This window comes from Chiloscyllium plagiosum, chromosome 34 (genome assembly GCF_004010195.1).
Source record: "Chiloscyllium plagiosum isolate BGI_BamShark_2017 chromosome 34, ASM401019v2, whole genome shotgun sequence".
Classification (NCBI taxonomy): Eukaryota; Metazoa; Chordata; class Chondrichthyes; order Orectolobiformes; family Hemiscylliidae; genus Chiloscyllium; species Chiloscyllium plagiosum.
In genome coordinates, this window is record NC_057743.1 from 27,827,627 (window position 1) to 27,846,698 (window position 19,072).

Consider the following 19,072-nt stretch of genomic DNA (forward strand, 5'->3'; position numbering starts at 1 on the left):
ACCCACGTTTCTACTCTACCAATGTACTCCCCTGCACCAGCATGTCTAAAATAAATACAATAATACAACAATCCACGAGGTTTAATGTCTTTTGACAATCCTTATTTGACAGTAAATAGATCTGGAAGATTGCAATGATGTTCCAGTGATAATGTGCATCTGTGATTTTGAGGCTGCCTTACGCCTGAATAGGCTTTTGCTAAACAGCTTCAAAAACAAGATGTTCTTTTTGACTAAGGCAATTATCTAGTTACATCAAGAAAACTGATGCATACATTTTGCCCAATTAATCAAGGTGGTGAGAGAGAAAAATGTCTGATGTAGATTGAGCTGAAGAAGTTAACCTGTACCCCATAGAATTCCATCAAGTTTACAGCATAGAAACAGATATTCGACTCAACTAGCTCATTCACTGTTTATATTCCATACAAGCCTCCTCCCACCATACTTCATCAAACCCCATCAGCATATTCTTTGATTCCTTGCTCCCCTTTAACTGGGTCTACACTGCAGGAAGTGAACAGTAAGGTGTTCTGTATTCGCACCCATCTTGACTTGGAACACTATTACCATTCCTACGCTGTGGCTGCGTCAAACCCTGAAAATCCCTTCCTAATAGCATTCCTTTCTGAATACTTTTCCCCATCCCAGACTCTAGCGGTTAAAGATACTGGCTCACCATCAACATCTTCAGAACAATTCAAAGGGGGTATTGAATGCTGTCCTAGAAAGCCACACCCATGTCCCATTGAAGGATATAAAACATATCTGCATAAAGGTTGGCACGATCGCTCAGTGGTTAGCACTGCTGCCTCACAGCACCAGGGACCCGAGTTCAACTCCCACCTTGGGAAACTATCTGTGTGGAGTTTGCACATTCTTCCAGTGTCTGCGTGGGTTTCCTCCGGGTGCTCCAGTTTCCTCCCACAGTCCAAAGATGTGCAGGTTAGGTGAATTGACCATGCTAAACTGTCCATAGTGTTAGGTGTGGGGAATAGGTCTGGGTGGGTTGCTGTTCTGAGGGTTGGTGTAGACTTGTTGGGCCGAAGGGCCTGTTTCCACACTCTAAGGAATCTAATCATAAATATGTTTATCTTGAATTCCCTGTTAGATTTGTGACTTATTTTCTTCACTCATAGAATGGTGATTATCTCTGAATCGACCAGCATATGTTGTCCAGCACTAATTTCCTTGAGAAGCGGTAATAAGCAACTTTCTTGAATTGTTGCAGTCCATATGGTTAGGAGTACCCAACACACTGATAGGGAGGAAATTCCAGGTTTTTGGTTCAATGGCAGTTACGGAATTGTGATACAGGTTCACGTCAGGATTGATGCTGGTTGGAAGAATCTAGAAGGTGGTGATATTTTCATATGCTTTTGCTGCCCTTATCCTTTCAGTTGGTAGAGATTGGGGATTTGGAAGGTGCTGTTAAAGGAGCCTTGCTAAGTTACTGAAGTGTACCTTGTAGGTAGTACATGCGGTTGTCACTGTGTGACTGTGGTTGACAGGGTGAATGTTTATGGTGGTGACTGAGAGCTGCTGTGTCCTGAATAGTGTCAAGCTTTTTGAATGATATTAGAGCTACACTCATCCAGGTAAGTGAAGAATTTTCTATCAAACTCCTGACTTCTACTCTGTGTATATGACAGACAGGTTTTGGAGAGTCTGGAGGCGAGTTGTTCATTCTAGATTTCCCAGTAAGAACTGCGGTTGCTGTCAATCAGAAACAAAAATAGAAATTACTGGAAAAACTCAGCAGGTCTGGCATCATCTGTAGAGTGAAATCAGTGATAACATTCTGTGTTCAGTGATCCTTGCTCAGAACCTTCTGAAGGGTCACTGAACCCGAAATGGTAATGCTGATTTCTCTCCACAGAAGCTGCCAAACCTGCTGAGTTTTTCCAACATATTTCCCAGGGTCTGGCTTGTACTTATAGTTACAGTATTTAAATAACTGGTCCAACTTTACAACAAATATCTTACATTGGTGACTCCTTGTTTTGGAAAACATGAAAATATTCACTTTCCCTATCAATCACTTTTATAATTTTAACTATCTTCATCAGTTCATCCCTCAGCCTAACTCGTTTCTAGCAGGAGAGTCATATAATCCCAAATATCTAACATTCATCTCGAGGAGCAAGACCATTCAAGGGGTTCAACACTATCTAGTCTAGGTCAAAACTATCCACTTGATAGCTACCTCACCCACAATCTACATATCAGCTCCCTTCACCTCTGGTGCACTGTTGCTGCACTCTGTACCATCTACAGAATACACCAGAACAGCTTGTCAAGTATTTTCAGTAACGTGCCCCATTCCTGCCACCACCATTGTCTAAAAGGGCAAGGGCAGCAGTTGCATGGGAAGCTCCTCTGTCAGTCACACAAAATCCCAGCTTGCCATTCCTTTGTTGCTATGGGGTTAAAATTCTAGAACTCATTGTCTAACAGCATTGTGAGGCTATCTTTACCACACAGGCAGTGGGCTGCACAACCATCTCAAAGGCAACTAAGGTTGGGAATTAAATGTTGGCCTTGCCAGCGATATCCACATCCGAACAATGAAGACAGAAACAGAACAAAAAAAAACACAGAAAGGATGAGGAGAACAGTTGAGAAGGCTAAAGAGGTACTGAAACAAAATTGTTTCTTGTCTTTACATGCTAACAACGTGTATGGCACATGCTGAGAAAACACATTATAGGGTTGTCACCTTTGCTTATGGAATGGGTTGTTAACAAACTTGTTATTCAATTTGATATGTTCTGACATTGTTCCCTCGTCTAAAATAACACTGATTTTCAATTCAGCTCAAGCACTGTCAATCTAATATAGATTTGACTTAAGCATTCACTGGCAGGATACAAAGCAAAGCAGCCTACAAGAACATCTCTGAGAAAGAAAGAACCAAAGCTGCATTCTAATCTTGGAGAGCACACCATCAAAAAAACAATTTCCATTTGTCTCAAAAATATTACCTACAACTGATTAGATCTATTCCTTCTGTCACTTGTGGTATTGCCAGATGTCTTGTCTGTAAGCATTTTGCTTTGACAGAACCAAGTGAATGAGACTGATTTTAATCATCACCTTATTTCCTGCCTCCTTTAGCACAGATGTCTCTTAATTAAAATAGACCCAACACTCTGTTTCCTGATTTTTATTGGAAAGGGTGGCATTTTTAGCAGAGAAACGCAATGCCATATTTAACGAGCTGTATTCGACACCTCTCCTGTTTTGCTGAATTCTCAGTAATCATGTAAGTGTATTTGTGTAGTTGGTAGTCATCCAGCCTTGCGGGGTCTGATGCAGCCAAAGATTACAGCATCAGGAGGGGGTGGGTGGGTATAATTTCACATTTCTGCTGGTAAAGCAGCAGCTCATTGCATTAGAATAAGCACCATCCCAGTCGTTTGTTCAGTTTATCGACCTCAAATACACTTTAAAAAGAAAAACTCAAGGAAAGCTGCCAAGAATCTTTGTGCCTATGCATGATCTAGATGTTTTTATTTCAAATCTAATCCACAGCTATGACCGTGAGAGGATTTATCTGGTACGCAGTGATGCAGTCAGCTAGGACTTCTCCACAACGTAGAACTGGCCAAACAAGTCATTTCTAGAACACAGAGAGTTCTGGTGGGCCAGTCCCCTCCAGAATAGTCTTCTATCAGTCTAGAGCAGGTGGGGAAAACCAACCAAATGTCTTCTTGAACACAAGAATGGGACATCGAACCAAAGGACAATTCATCCAATGCCCAGCTATTGAATCCACCCACTGAAAACTGGAGTTTCCTCAGGATAGATCCTAGTTGCTTAAGCATATGGACATCTGCCTTAAATGATCTTTAAAAGGTAAATAATATCTGAATAAATCATTAAAGAAATTTCAGAATAACATGCAATATGATTATCATTTCCTTCTATACTGGAACAAAGCTGAAACCATTTTGCCAATTTAGTTAACTGAACAGAGAAAAACAATGAAATTGGCACAATGACTGAGTTACAGCTGGCATGGTTGTCTCCCTCCCAAGTCTTGAAGTGGATAATGCCTTCCCTACCTCTCCCTATCCAAGTTTTCACTGAAATAGATTTGATTCCATCCACTTGGATATTATTCAGTTAAAGGAAAGAACGATAAGGGGTGCCACATACAGAATTACTAAAACACCACTGGGATAGAATATCAAACTATGGACGATGAGCACCTGAGTCACAAAGAGGGGCAGATCGAACATTGAGCACAAGTACCAAGTACCAAGTACTGTCGACAAAGCAAAAGAGGGGATAGCTTTAAAACTTTTAACATCTCTGATGAGATGCACTCACCTTACCACTGATGTCATTGATAACTACATGAACAAAGATGGAAGCCTCCTCCATCCCCTCCAGATACACATGCCGATAACCTGAAACCAGAGAAAGAAATAAGGTTAACATCGTATCCTTTCGTTTTCTTAGTATGGTGTACAAAGAATGTGAACATTTTTTCCTTCCACCCCCACCACAGGTTCAAGACTAAACATTGCAAGGTCTGGGATAAAAGCTTACAGCCTAGAGCTACAACTACCTATAGCTAAACAGCGGGAAGACTGAAGACATTGCCTTTGATTCTCCTGTCACAAATTCTATTGCAGAGTGACTGACTCTACCACCCATCCCTCGTCACTGTTTCAAACAATTTGCAACTTATTCAAAGCTGAATTGAATTCAAATCCACATGGTCTCCATCGGAAAGACTGCCTACTTCCAGCTCCATCATAGTGCCCATCTTCAACTCCAACTCAGCCATCTGTTTCTAAACTGCTTAGGGATGTCTTTGCTTCCTACAAATTCAACAATTCCAATGAATTCTTGGATGACCTTCTATCCTTCACAAGCTCCCACATATGATTGCAATTCCAATTCCCTCTGTCGTTACCGACCTATGTTAGTTGGCAAGGCATCAACACCTCCAATTTAAACATTACGGCTCTATGTTTAAATGTTTCCATGGACTCGGCCCTCCCCGTTTCTGTAAGTGCCTCCAACTCTATAATTCCTCCCTGCTCCCTCAAATAAATTCTCCATTCTTCAGCCTCTGGATTTGAGTGCTCTCCATGATATTATGTGCAGTGTATACTCTCCAGCCTTGTTAATGACAATGCTTAGAAACAATTTAGTCTGAAATTCCCTGTCTCAATCCCTTTGTACTTCCCTTTAAAATCCTCCTTAAAACCTATGTCCTTAGCCAAGCTTTTGGTTATCCCTCCAACAATTTCCTTCCCTGGCTCAATGCCCATCTTTTCATTCTGCTTCTGTTGCGTTTTCTTTTCTGTATCAGACGCAAGGTGAAGCAACAAAGAGCATTAATGTTGTTGCTGTTGCTATACAAACCTCCAATGAGACATGAGAGACATTCCTTGTCCTCAAGACCTATCACTAACTCAGGGCAGGCCAGCCCTGCTACATATAACAGAAACACCAACGAAACTAACTCACTCAGCAATCCTCTGACAACAAAAGGCACTGCCCTTTCCCTATGGAAAGAAACAATGACTGGATACTGTTACTGAGACTACACAGTAATCTCTCACTTACCAGGCATCATGCTGGTGAATGCCAAAGTCCTTTGACCAATAAAATCCCGGCCAATTGGATCATGGTCCCAGACAAGGAAGCGGACAAGAGCAAGTTCAGGCATATTCAGAGTGAACACTAGTGTTTCCTCCCACATCGGGTTAAACCCTGCAATACAACAACAATTTCACCCAGTTAGATGCACAAAAGTAAGTTGCCAGTCGGCCCACCAGTAAAGGACAGGATTCTCCACAACCACACAGTTTGAGATCTGAAGGTTCAGGTGTATCTCAGTGGTTCTTGGAGTTAGACGGTCTGTGTGCACACTCCCAGAGATCACAGCACATTGTGAAAGCTCACCATTACAGTGTGTATCACTGAGGGACTGCTGCATTGTTAGAGGTGCTGTGTTTTTGAAGAACACTTACAAGTAATGGTACCATTAGGTAGATGTAAAAGGTCCTATGGCATTATTTAAAGAGGACAAGATGTTTCCACTGGGCCAATATTTCTTTTTCAAAACAACATCAGTCAATATAGATTATTTGGTCACCATTGCAATACTTTTCATGGGAGCTTGCAAGAGTTCCTACACTGCAGCAAAGATTACATTTTTAAAAAGATTTTACGTGCTTTTGGGGATGGGGCACTGTATAGCTGTAATTTATCTCTGATAGAGATTTGAGAATGTATCAAGGAGTTATTAACATGATTGCAACAACCCCCCCATAAAATCAGGCATAGGATCCTGTCACCTTTTCTCCAATTTCTGACTCACACTCTCAGTAAAAGGAAATCCTAATTATGTTGCACATTATTCTGAAATTCCTTTAATGACTTATTCAGGTGCTATTAACTTTATAAAGATCATTTAAGGCAGATATCCATATTATTAAACAAGTAGGATCAACTGTGAGGAAGCTCCAGTTTGCTGTAGGTGGATGCATTAGCAGGCAGAGCAGGATGACTGAGTTGGCCACTTGAGTTCATATCTCTGCCGTCAACAGGGGGTAAATGCCCACCAGGAGAACCTCCCTTTGAGAAGCCTCAAGGAGTTGCAAGGTGTGAGCCTCATTGTCTCTCAGCCGGATGGCCCTTTGCTGACCAATATGCTGGTGCTTGTCGCCACCTAGTGGTAGTGATTCCAAGTAACGTTAACACCACATACCTACTCCACCAACCCTAGGCCCAATCTCAGCTCTCTTAAAACTGATGAATGTACTTTAAAAAAAGAGGAATAGTTGGTGAGAATTAACAGGAGAATTTGAAGGAAAATTTTCACATTAGCACCAAGATTGGCAAATATTTACTCAAAGCCAAATGTAACTATGGAAGTGTAGAAGTCCTACCAATTGTCCATGGACAAACACAAATCAAGTGTCAAACTCCCCCCTCTCTGTGTAGCCTGGGATATTTCTGCTTCTTATGACTCAGTTACAAATTACCATTACCAAAGTCAGCCAAGCTTCAGGGAAGTTAGAATTCTCAAATGCAGTGTTAGTGGTATTATGATGTTCAACCTGCTTACAACAATCTCAACACATTGACTGAGCTGCCGAACCAATGTTGTCCCTCTCTCCCTGTGCCACTGTGGAGTCTCCAGGGAGTGACAGATCTGGTGGTTCTCTTACCATTGTCATCTACCACCCTGGTCTGCTCTTTAAAGCAGTCGACAGCCAGACCGATTATTTCAACCTCCACAAAAGGGTCAATGATCTACAGAACAACAGAAATGGGAAAACCTGGATTAAACTTAGAGCTGACAGCATAGCATGTCCATAATTCATCCCTCTCATTATATATCCCTGTCCGTTATACATCCCCATCCATTATACACCACTGCGCATGATACAATTCAACACATTGTACATACCCTGTCCATTGTAGTCTCCATCCTTTGTACTCCCTTAGTCCATTATACACCACCCACCCAGTGTACAGCCCCTGTCCAGTATAATAAACCTATCCACTCTACGCTCCCTCCCATTATACACCAAGAGTGCATTATACCCTTCATCATAATACTCCCCCTGTCCAAAACACACCCTTGCACCACTTTGCCCCCAACCAATTACATATATGCCTTGTTCTATAACCCCCATCCAATTTTTCAGCCCCCTGCAACTATTATACCCCTACTCATTATGTATTCTTATCATCCATTATATATTATTTGCCCTGTCCTGTCCATTGTACATTCCCTGCATATTGTATGCTCAGTGAGCGATGTAGATACTGGGAATCAAGACTGGGAGAAGGTGGAATTATAATGGCAGTGCTTTCATTACACAGTCTTTGTTCAGAAGTTCCTGAAAGCCAATCTGCAGGTGCAGCAAGCAGATAAGAAGACAAATGGTTAACTTGGACTTTCTTGCTAGAGGTTTTCAGGAATAAAGGATTTTGCTGCAATTGTATAAAGCCTGGGTAAGACTGCACCTGGAGTATTGTGTACAGTTGTATTCCTTCCATAAGGAAGGATATACATGCCATAAAGGGCATGTACAAATGTTCACGAGACTGGCCATGGAGTGGCAGGCTTATCCCATGAGGAGGGACTGGGTCTGTGTTCTCTGGAATACCACAATAATGAGAGGTGGTCTAATTGAAGCATGCATCTTTCTTTATAGGCCTCAACACAGTAGATGCAGGAAGGATATTTTCCTGGGATGGAGAGTCTAGGACCATGGGATACAGTCTCAGAATAAGGGGTAAGTCTTTCAGGGCTGAGATAAGGATGAACTTCTTCACCCAATGGATGGGAAATCTTGGAAACTTTCTGCCCTCAGATGACTATGGAGCCTCTGTCATTGGGTACACTCAAGTCAGAGGCTAATAAATTCTGAAATATTAAAGATATCAAGAGATATGGGAATAGTGTAGAAAAATGGTATTGAAATAGAGAAATAAGACATGCCTAGCAGAATGCTTGAGTTGCCAAATGTAGGAGCCAGTGTATTCCTGCTCCTACTTCTGATGTTATTTTTCCAGTGAAAGTTAAACTTTACATCTTAGAGACTTGGTGGGTATATCCAACTCCCTTTCATATGAATAAATTTGTTTACTTTTTTAACAGCTAGAAACATAATTAACATTCTTGGCAGGTGTTGCTACTCCCTCAGTGCCAACCTATTTACATTGGCACCACTGTGCATCTTGTTAAGTTGGTGTCACCCATATGTCATTTTGTTTACAAGGAGGGTACTTCCTATTTTTGCCCCTCCACTTTCTCCATCCCTGCAACTCCTGAAAGTTCTGACACACTCCTAAGGGATGAGCAGTTCTCTGTGACTCATCCTGGTAACCTTTCTTCCTTCTTCTTGTACTATGGGTCTCACTGAAGAACAATATCTATTGTCTATTCCCAGATGCATTTAACTAAATAGATTTTGGGCTATTTCAGAGGGCAGTTTTGAAATAACCATGTTAGTGTGGAACTGGAGTCACATAAAGACCAAAACAGGGTAAGGACAGTAAGTGCCCTTCCCTCGATGGACAGTCAGTTAGGTTTTTATAACAATCTGATAGCTCCATGGTTACTTTTACTCATATTTTATGTATAAGGTATACTGTTCACAATATCCTAAGTAAGGGCTAATTAGTGTAGTTTCAGGAAGACTTGCATATTTTTAGGAAGACTTATTTATTTTTATACTTCATTCCCATTGAAGTAAAATACAACATTCCATTTGCCTTCCTTATTTCCTGCTGAATTTAGAATCTAGCTTTTTGTATTTTGTGCACGGGAACTCCCAAATCCCTCTGTATTGCAGCTTTCTCTGTTTTAAAAAGAAATCAGCTCCTCTATTCTTCCTGCCAAAGTGCAGAATTCACATCTCTGTCAAGTTTTTACCTACTCACTCAACCTCTCCATGTCCCTCTGCAGACTGCTTGTTTGATCCTCACTACCTGCCTTCCCACTTATATTTGTGTCATCTACAAACTTGGAGATAGTACATTCACTTCCATCATCCAAGTCATGAATATATTTTGTAACTAATTGTGGTCCCACCACTGACCCTTGTGGCACTCCACAAATTACAGATTGCCACCCTGAAAATGCCCACCTTGAACTAACTCTCTATCATCTATCAGTTAGCCAATCCTCTGTCCAAGTTAATACAATACCTCCTTACAACATGGGCTCTTACTAACTAGCCTAACAAATGGTAAATTATCAAATGCCTTCTCAAAATCCAAATATTTGAATGCACTGCTTCCCCTTTATCTATCCTGCTGTTACCTCTTCAAAGTATTTGATATCTCATTCATCAAGTAATACTGACTCTGCTTAGTTCATTACAAACATCTCAATGCTTTGCTATTCCATCCTTTATAATACACTCTACCATTTTCCCAATGACAGGCATTAAGCTAACTGACATTATTATGTCTCCTCGCCTTTTTGAATAGGAATATTGCATTGGCAGTTTCTAATCCTCTGGCACTTTTGCAGAATCTAAGAATTCATGGAAGATTATGAGCAATGCATCCATTGTCTCTGTAGTGATGTTCTTTAATATCCTAGGATATAACCCATCAGGTCCAGGGGACATTTTGACTTTTAGACCAGTTAGTTTCCTTAGTATATTTTCTCTGAAAATTATTATACACATTTCTCCTTCGCTTTCTCCTCAGTTGTTGGTATTTTTGGAATGCTATTAGTATTTTCTACTGTGAAGACTGATACAAATTATTTATTCAGTTTCTCTTCCATTTTCTGGGTCCCCATTACTATTTCCCCAGTTTCATTCACTAAGGTGCCAGTGTTCACTTTGGCTTGTCACTTTCTTTTTATGTGTTTAAAGAAGCTCCTGTTGCCTGTCTTGATATTATTTACAAGTTTACCCTTAAAGTCTATTTGCTCCCTCTTTATTATTGTTGGTTTTTAAAATGCTTCCATTCTTTGGCTACCACTAATCTTTGCCATGTTGTATGTTTGTACTTTCAATTTGATGTTATCCGGAACATCTGTGGATAAACATATTCAGCTTATCCCCCTCTTAGAGGCCTTCTTCCTCATAGGAATATATCTTTCTCATGGGGATATATCGTTCTTTGACCCACAAACTATTTCTGAAACATTGACCACTATTCCTGAGCCACCTTTGCTGTGAAGACCCTTTCCCAGTCCACTCCAGCTAACCTTGCCCTTATTTCTTTATGAGTACCCTTATTTAAGGTTAGAAGAGTTGTTTTTGACCCAAGTTTCTCCCTCAAACTAAATTCTAAACCATGCCATGTTATGATCACTGTTTTCTAGGGGACCTTTTACTCTGAGTTCATTTACTGAACGTATCTCATTGCACATTACCAGATCCAAAACAGCACAATCCCTGGTTTGATCCCTAACATATTGTTCTAGAAAACTACACTGTGAATTCTTCCTTGTGGCTACCTCTGTCAATTTGACTTTCTCAATCTACATGAAGATTAAAGTCATATATGATTAATGTACTGTATTTTTTACATGCTCTCATTATCTCTTGATTTGTTCTCTGTCCCACCATACTGATGTTAAGGGACTTATAGACTACTCCCACCAGTGTGTTCTTCCCTGTACTTAGCTCTGTTTGAAGCTTGGTTCTAAAATGCAGAATTCTCTTGCCTGATAACAATCAATTAACCTCAAGTTTGAAAGCTTTAACTGAAATCCTTGCCTGAGGGAATTTTGGGGGGGAAAAGTTCCACTCCCTGCTTGACTTGAGAAACGTGGTTCAGTAGCACAATGGGCAAGTCATGTTGTCAGTTCTGAATTGATAGCTTCCTGAAGTTTCATCACAACAATCAGAAATGCCTCATGAACAGTTGTTATCTGCTATATTTTGATGAAATCAAGATTGAGCTTTACCTCTCCCCTGTCGCCCAGCATAGAGTCTTTGGGTTTTGGAAGCTGTTGGCCACTGATGATCCTCAACACGAGCTGTTTCTTTGGCTGTCCAGAGAGTAAGTCTTCTGCTGTTGGGTTAAAGTTACCTGCAATAAGGCAATACTTAAGTAAGGACAGACTGTAAAAGGTGACAAGGAGAAAGTGAGGACTGCAGATGCTGGTGATCAGAGTCAAAAAGTGTGGTGCTGGAAAAGCACAGCTGCTCAGACAGCATCTGAGGAGCAGGAATAAAAAGTGTCAAATCCATATAATTAAGGCCTCCTCCACACCCAGCCCACAGTGTAGAAAGTGAGGACTGCAGATGCTGGAGATCAGAGTCGAGATTGCGGTGCTGGAAAAGCACAGCAGGTCAGGCAGCATCCGAGGAGAAGGAGAATCGACGTTTCGGGCACAAGCCATTCATCAGGATTCCTGATGAAGGGTTTATGTCAGAACATCAATTCTCCTGCTCCTCAGATGCTGCCTGACTTGCTGTGCTTTTCCAGCACCACACTCTCGATACCTTGTCCACAGCCTGATGTAACAATTTGCATTATGTACCATCATGAACAAGGTGAGACAACTCAAAGTGTTTCACATGAATGTTATCAGACAAAATCAACACCCTGACACATAGAAAGATCAACAAAAAGTCAAAGGGGGAGATTTTAAGGAGCATCTAAAAGATGACAAAGCAGGAAGTACAGAGGTTTAGGGAGAAAATTCCAGAACATAGGCTTTGACAGCTGAAGGCATATCTGCTAGTGGTGGAACAATTAAAATCAGGAATGTTCAAAGGGTCAGAATTGGAGGAGTAATGAAATCTCAGATGATTGTCAAGGCTGAGAAAGATTTGAAGAGATTAGACCATGAATTGATTTGAAAACCAGGGTTTCAAATCATTGCATTGCATGAGCCAATGTGAATTAGTGAGCATACAGATGATGGGCAGACAAAAACATGATGCCAATAAAGTTGAGCATAACTCAACAAAAGGAAAATCAGTTTCTAAGAATAAGAAAAAAAAGAGATAAATTAGGCAAGGAATGGGGTGAAGGGGATACATTAGCAAGGTTGCAGAGTGAAGGAGATACATTGGGCACAGACTGAAAAGGAGGGGGCTCGTGTCAGAGAAACCTACACACTCTGATCTTCAGAATGTGTAGTTAAACCCAAAACAGACTGGTGACACAACAGTCAATTTTACTCTCTTCATTTCTTCCTGTTTGGGGGCAATTGCAGTTTGACAGCACAAAGCTGTCCATAATTTGGCACTAATTGTCAATCTGAGAGGGACAGACCATATGGACAGCTGGTGCAGGGAATTAAAACAGCAGATTGATGCAGCAGGGAGCACTGTTCCGAATTTGGACACCTGACCTCCTCCATACCTGACCTCAGAGTTCTGACCAGGGCCAGTTGGCAAAGTCTTGACAAATGTTCTACATAGCAGCATTGACATCTGACATAGACATAAGCATAGGTCTGGAAATTTCCTGTGAATATTTATACCTTGGTGATGGCCAATAATTTAAATGAATGCAATTGCTGAAGGTGATAGGTTTAAATTGTCTAAAGAGAATTCTGCATTATAGCTATGATCAATGCCATTAGATTAAAGGAATTGTTCATAGGTCTCATGTTTTTTTGGTCTGGCTTTGCTAGATAATAGGGACAAGGCTGCTAGTGATGGAGAGAAGACATGTTGTCAGGGAAACCAAAACTAGGAATTATAAATACAAGATAATCAATAATAAACAATAAGTAAGGAACTTAGGGCAAACAGCTTTACAAACAGAGTGGTTAGAATGTGGAACTTGCCACCACAGTGAATAGTTGATGTGAATAGTCAAAATGGAAAGTAATAAAGACAGGGCATGAGGCAGACAGGAACGGAAGATTCTGCTGACAGGATGAGATGAGTAAAGGTTGGGAGCACAAACCAGTATGACCCTGTGGGGCTGAACGATCTGCGAATGCTGAATAACAAAATCATTTCGTACTTGCAGGAGAGTTGTTGAGCTGGATTGTGATCTTTGGCAGATTATCCGCTGTGCACTGAATATCTTGTATTGCAAGTTACAGATGGTATCTAACTGTAAAGCAATTTTGTGCTAAAAAAATTGCTTGCACTCATAACTGGATTGAGATCAGTCAGGTTTGATCCTTAGCAGAGTTTCAAGATTGACATGCTTTCTGTCTGGAATGGATTTGAACGGAGGTTCTGCATGTGTTAGGATAAAGTCTGTCACATTTTAGCACCCCGATGACTTCTCAAAGAGACCTTTAAACCCTTCAATGTGTGCTTCAATCGAATGCGGAATGAAAAGGTAAGAATATCTTTATCTCTGCTGAAGTCTAGTCCTCCTGCCAAGTTAACTAAATTTGATCTGGATTCAAATCCACATTTTGGAAACCTTGGAATTTGGTGCTATCCTGCTCGATCTGGCTTCCTACTCCCTAATCCTAAATGTAACTCTTGCCCTTCCACCGAAAGGAAACAGGTTTGCTCTTCCGTACCTTGAGTCATGCACTTGGGTTTAAGGACATAACCACAGCTTCCATTGGAGCTAAACTTGGCCCTGTTTAGTTGCAGAACTCTTCCTTCAGACTGGTAGTTAAGTGCAACTGTAGAAAGATGGAGAGAGAAAGAGCATTAGAGCTGGAGCATTGCACACAACGTTTTACAATGTCTAACAAAGTAATCACGGTATTGATGGCAACAGAAAAGAGTTCGCTTTTGTAGGGAGTCAGAGAATACTTGATGGTATTACCAATTCTCATAGGAGACTGCTTAGAATTCCAACCAGATGATGCCAGAAAAGGGAACATTGCAATCTATTAAAAGATGTAATAATATATTGCAGCACTCCATCATTCTGACACATTAATGACATACTTCACATAAGTGGCTGTGAAGAATAAGGCAATGGCGGTGCGACACTGACCAGGACGGAATTGCAATGGGAGGATCATTCTGTAAAAACTAGGGTTTATTAACACCCCACTCTCAGCCTGTGTCATAGTGTCATGAAGCCACGGTAATAGAAATATTGATGTGAGGGAGCGAAGTGCTTCTCTGGAACATGGAAACAGGTGATAGCTGTTTTATTAACAATATATTTGCATCAATCACTTTCACAATGAGATGATTTCCAAAATAAATTATGTTTGTCAGTGGAAAGGCTCCCCCATTAAATTCTTTCGGAAAGGTTACAGTCTACAGTCCTGTGTGACAGGTATACTATATGCTGGCACCTGACAACTCCTTTTGTTTCACCAACCTGCACCTCTGTGAGCAGCTGCTGAGACAGGAGGCAGATCAAATGTCACTTCAACTGCAGCAGGGGACCAGAGATTCCTTTGGAAGGCCAGTTGTGAACCTGCTCTGCCATTTATTTTGAAGGTGACTGGCCTGTATCTGACCTGCATCTCGAGTGAACATCTGCTTCTGTTCAGGGACCGAATCCCACCACCCCCATCGCTCACAGAACAGCGCTTCGGAATTTATCTCCCTGCCACTTGGTGATGATCGAGTCTGATGCCTCTCCCTGGATAGAACTTCACAATGCACTAGGCCAGAGCTGACTACTGGGACAAGATACAGTTGTCAGGGAGACGGGATGGGGTTTGTTTTGATTCCATACCTAACTGGCAGCCAGCATTCCAGAAGGGTTGAGGATTGAAGTTACTGGAGTCCACTCTGTAGGAGGATGGGTAGATGCGAGAGAGCTGCTGCTGGTTCATACGGACAAACTGCTGCGGCTTTTGCTGAAGGAGCTGATGGGTTTTCGTTTCACTGTACGAAGAGACCTGCCAACTGCACGACACTGTGAAACAAAGCAGGCAGAACCGAGATTATGGTGGTAATGTCACTGTGGTAATAACCCAGAGTCTCAGACTAACGTCTCAGGCCCAAGGATTCAAATCCCACCACAATAGCTGCAGGATTTTAAATTCAAATTATTGACAAATCTGGAATCGAAACCCAGTCTCAGTAGTAATAACGATGAAACTGCTGTCAATAGTCGTAAAATCCATCTGACTCACTCGCATTCTCTTGGGGACAGCTGGCCTATATTTGATTCCAGACCCATAGCAATGTGGTTGAATCTGAACTGCCCTTTGAAATGGCTTTGCTGAGCCACTCAAATCGCAGGAAATTAGCGGTGAACAATAAATGTCAGCCTCGCTTATAATTCCAGCATCCCATGACGGAATGAATTTCACAAAAAAATAGAGAAATGGGAGGCACAATTAAGCAGGATTCTGCTGTATCCACTTAAAGAGGTAACATTCTTCAAGAAGGACGTTTCCCCCAATTTTAAGATTCTCTTCCCTTCTCTCAAAATGAATTCACAAACACATTCTGGGATCATTTGGGTGTCAATCACATCCCTCATATGTTAGTGAGTCTGCGACAACACAATATCACAAGTAAGCCTGATCTTATCCTCAACTAAGCTGCAGGGACTCCCTTCAAATACTGAGATCACTCAATAGTAACAGGCTTGCTGTCATAGAGTGATATAGCACAGGAAGATGTCACAGCTTTCTCCTTTGAATGTGATCCTTTGACTGAACATTCCTTTCTCTTCAACCAAGAGCACTGCAACAATTATAGCAGCTCAGTTGTCAACCCAGTGAGATTGCCTCTGCGTTTAAACTACACAGTTAGCAGGGCACTTAGTACATGAGCTGACAGTGTCAGTGGCTAGTTTGGGAATGAAACAATTTACAGTCTGGCTTATTAAAATAAAGATCCAAAATAATCTTAATATAGGTGATTGTCCTGCTACTTTCATGAGAAACAAACTCAGGGTTGAGGAGGTTTCAGAATGTAGCCGTTTGGTACAAGATCCTAGAAAATTGCTGACAAAAGGACACAACATTTTTCATCTTGCACTCATCAAAGAATACCAAACTTCAAAGGGAACAACAATTTAAACTGCATGAGAAACAGGGTGCTGAGTGGTCAGGTTGTTGTCATGGAGAATGCGCCAGGGAACTGATGTTCCTCAAGGCTTTGTTCTTTCTGTTTGCAAAGGGCAGGGTCCTACATATTTATGATCTATGTAGCTTCTAGCAAGCCCTTAAACCAGGAAAACAATTTATTTTTCTCAGGGTCTTTCAAGCGACTAAAGAAAGTTCAGCCTTTGAATGCATGCTATACACAGACACAAGGTGATCAATTCCACCACATGACTGCCCAGTATGGCAGGAGGAATTGTGCCACCTGACAAAGTGGGATAAAGATAAGAAATTGGAATTTGGTGCCCAAACCCTCCATACGCTCGAAAATGGATGTGCCTGAATTTCTACCTCATGTTACCTGCTCTCAAAACTGATTGACTTTGGAAGTGTTAGAATGACAATTCACTACAACTCACCTTCAGAGTCAATATCATACATGCCGACCGACTTCGTATACTTGACCAGATCGGAGAGGGCCCGGGACAGTTTCATGGTCTTCTTCTGCCTGCTACTTCTGCCAAAAGAATAAAATGGAAGAACTTTCATTTATATAGCACCTTTCACAACTGCAGGATATAGCAAAATGCTTTACAGACTGTGAAGCACTTGTACATTCTGTTGCTGTTGTAAGGAATCCTGCAGCTAATTTACACACAGCAAGTCCCCATGATAACAATGAGATGAATATTCAGTTCATGTGTTTTAATATCAGTGGTTGGAGGATAGATCATAGAATCCCTACAGTGTGGAAACAGGCCATTAGGCCCAACAAATCCACACCAACCCTCCAAAAAGTAACCCAATCCAGACTCATTCATCTACATTTACATGAATACTTCACCTAACCTACACATCTCTGAACACTATGGGCCATTTAGCAAGTCCAATTCACCTAATCTACACATCTGTGGATTGTGGGAGGAAGCCCACGCAGACACGGGGAGAATGTGCAAATTCCACACAGACAATCGCCCAAGGCTGGAATCAAGCCTGGGTTCCTGATGCTGTGAGGCAGCAATGCTAGCCACTATGCCATCCCAGATATTGGCTAGGGCAGTGGGAAAACTCCCATTTTTGTCTTTGAAGTAGTGCCATGGGATATTTTTACAATTACTTTAGAGAGCCCTCAATTTAACATCTCAATAAGTTCAATTCCACCCAAGCCATTTTATTAAGACAAAAGATGATACACTTGGAACACAAAAGGTCATTCAGCCCATCAAATAAATTCCTCCTTCAACCTGGAACCAGGACCACACATCTCAGTTGCTGAGGAAAGATTTTGCAAAGTTCTTCACTGCCATCTCCTCACTCGAGTAAAGACAAAGCATTTCTAAATAAAGGCCATTTTATTCGGATCTAGCAGTCTGCGTTACAGATCCTAAAACTTACCCTGCTCAAACTGACAGACCGAAAACTCAGAGTGCTGTGAAATTGCTACTTCCAAGGCCAGTTCTTGAATCTGGCTCTTGCTGAGCTAAACTCTTTCTTGGGAGTGAACATTCACAATGTTATCTGGAGCCAGGTGCCTTTCCTAAGATTCAATGGCATGAGTCCATGAGCTGAGAAGGTTCCCTGTCCTATGACTGAGGAGTGAAAGAGAAACCATGTAGAAATGTTGGGACAAATCAGATTGAACACAACTGCTGTGTTCCATTTCAATCATCTCTTGTTGCAGTCCTTGACCCCGTTTTCTAATATTCATACAATTCTTTTCCAAATGGTCTAAGGTGTCAGAGCATATTGGGATCTGAGACTGTAGCATACATCAAAACCTTTTTAAACAGCTCATATGTAACACAACACAGGGCATTTTCTAAATGGAAGTGATCTTACTGATCAACTGAACTCAATCAGTCCAGTCTATTCAACCACATCTCTCTACGGTCTTATCCTTTTCAATGGGCATTGAAGAACGCATGAATTAGGAATGTGAGGAGGCCATTCAGCCCTCCTCAGAGAACGTGAGAACTGCAGATGCTGGAAATCAGAGTCGAGAGTGGTGCTAGAAAAGCACAGCAGGTTAGGCAGCATCCGAGGAGCAGGAGTATCGACATTTCGGGCATCAGCCTTTCATCTTCTGCCCGAAATGTTGATTCTCCTGCTCTTCAGATGCTGCCTGACCCGCTATTCATTCAGCCCTTCTAGTCTGCACTACCATTCGAAAAGGTCATAGCTGATCAGACAGTGGCATCCGGCCTACCCCAGTTAACTTTGACTCCCTTGTTAGTCAGGAACCCATCTCAGCCTTCAAAGGGTAAACTGAGCTTGCTTTTACTGCTGTCTGTGCAAAAGAGTTCCAATGAATCGATATCCTTCTGAGATAAACGAAATTGTTCCACGGTGGCTCAGTGGTTAGCACTGCTGCCTCACAGCACCAGGGTCCCAGGTTCAATTCCAACCTCGGGTGACTGTGTGGAGTTTGCACATTCTCCCTGTGTCTGCGTGGGTTTTCTCTGGGTGCTCCGGTTTCCTCCCATAGTCCAAACATGTGCAGAGGTAAAAACAATGACTGCAGATGCTGGAAACCAGATTCTGGATTAGTGGTGCTGGAAGAGCACAGCAATTCAGGCAGCATCCGAGAACAGGCAAAATCGACGTTTCGGGCAAAAGCCCTTCATCAGGAATAAAGGCAGAGAGCCTGAAGCGTGGAGAGATAAGCTAGAG

General features: G+C 41.7%; 1 protein-coding gene across 4 annotated transcripts in view; it reads right to left on the reverse strand.

Annotated features, from left to right (window-relative positions):
* plch2a (phospholipase C, eta 2a) overlaps positions 1-19,072 on the reverse strand; it is a 154,621-nt gene that overhangs the window by 31,696 nt on the left and 103,853 nt on the right. For all 4 annotated transcript variants that reach the window (XM_043676012.1, XM_043676013.1, XM_043676011.1 and 1 more), the window contains 7 exons: positions 16,822-16,919; positions 15,079-15,261; positions 13,952-14,059; positions 11,414-11,538; positions 7,197-7,281; positions 5,587-5,733; positions 4,336-4,415 (listed from right to left, as the gene is read on the reverse strand). In XM_043676012.1, coding sequence (XP_043531947.1) covers positions 4,336-4,415; positions 5,587-5,733; positions 7,197-7,281; positions 11,414-11,538; positions 13,952-14,059; positions 15,079-15,261; positions 16,822-16,919 — 826 coding nt within the window. The remainder of the gene's footprint in view (positions 1-4,335; positions 4,416-5,586; positions 5,734-7,196; positions 7,282-11,413; positions 11,539-13,951; positions 14,060-15,078; positions 15,262-16,821; positions 16,920-19,072) is intronic.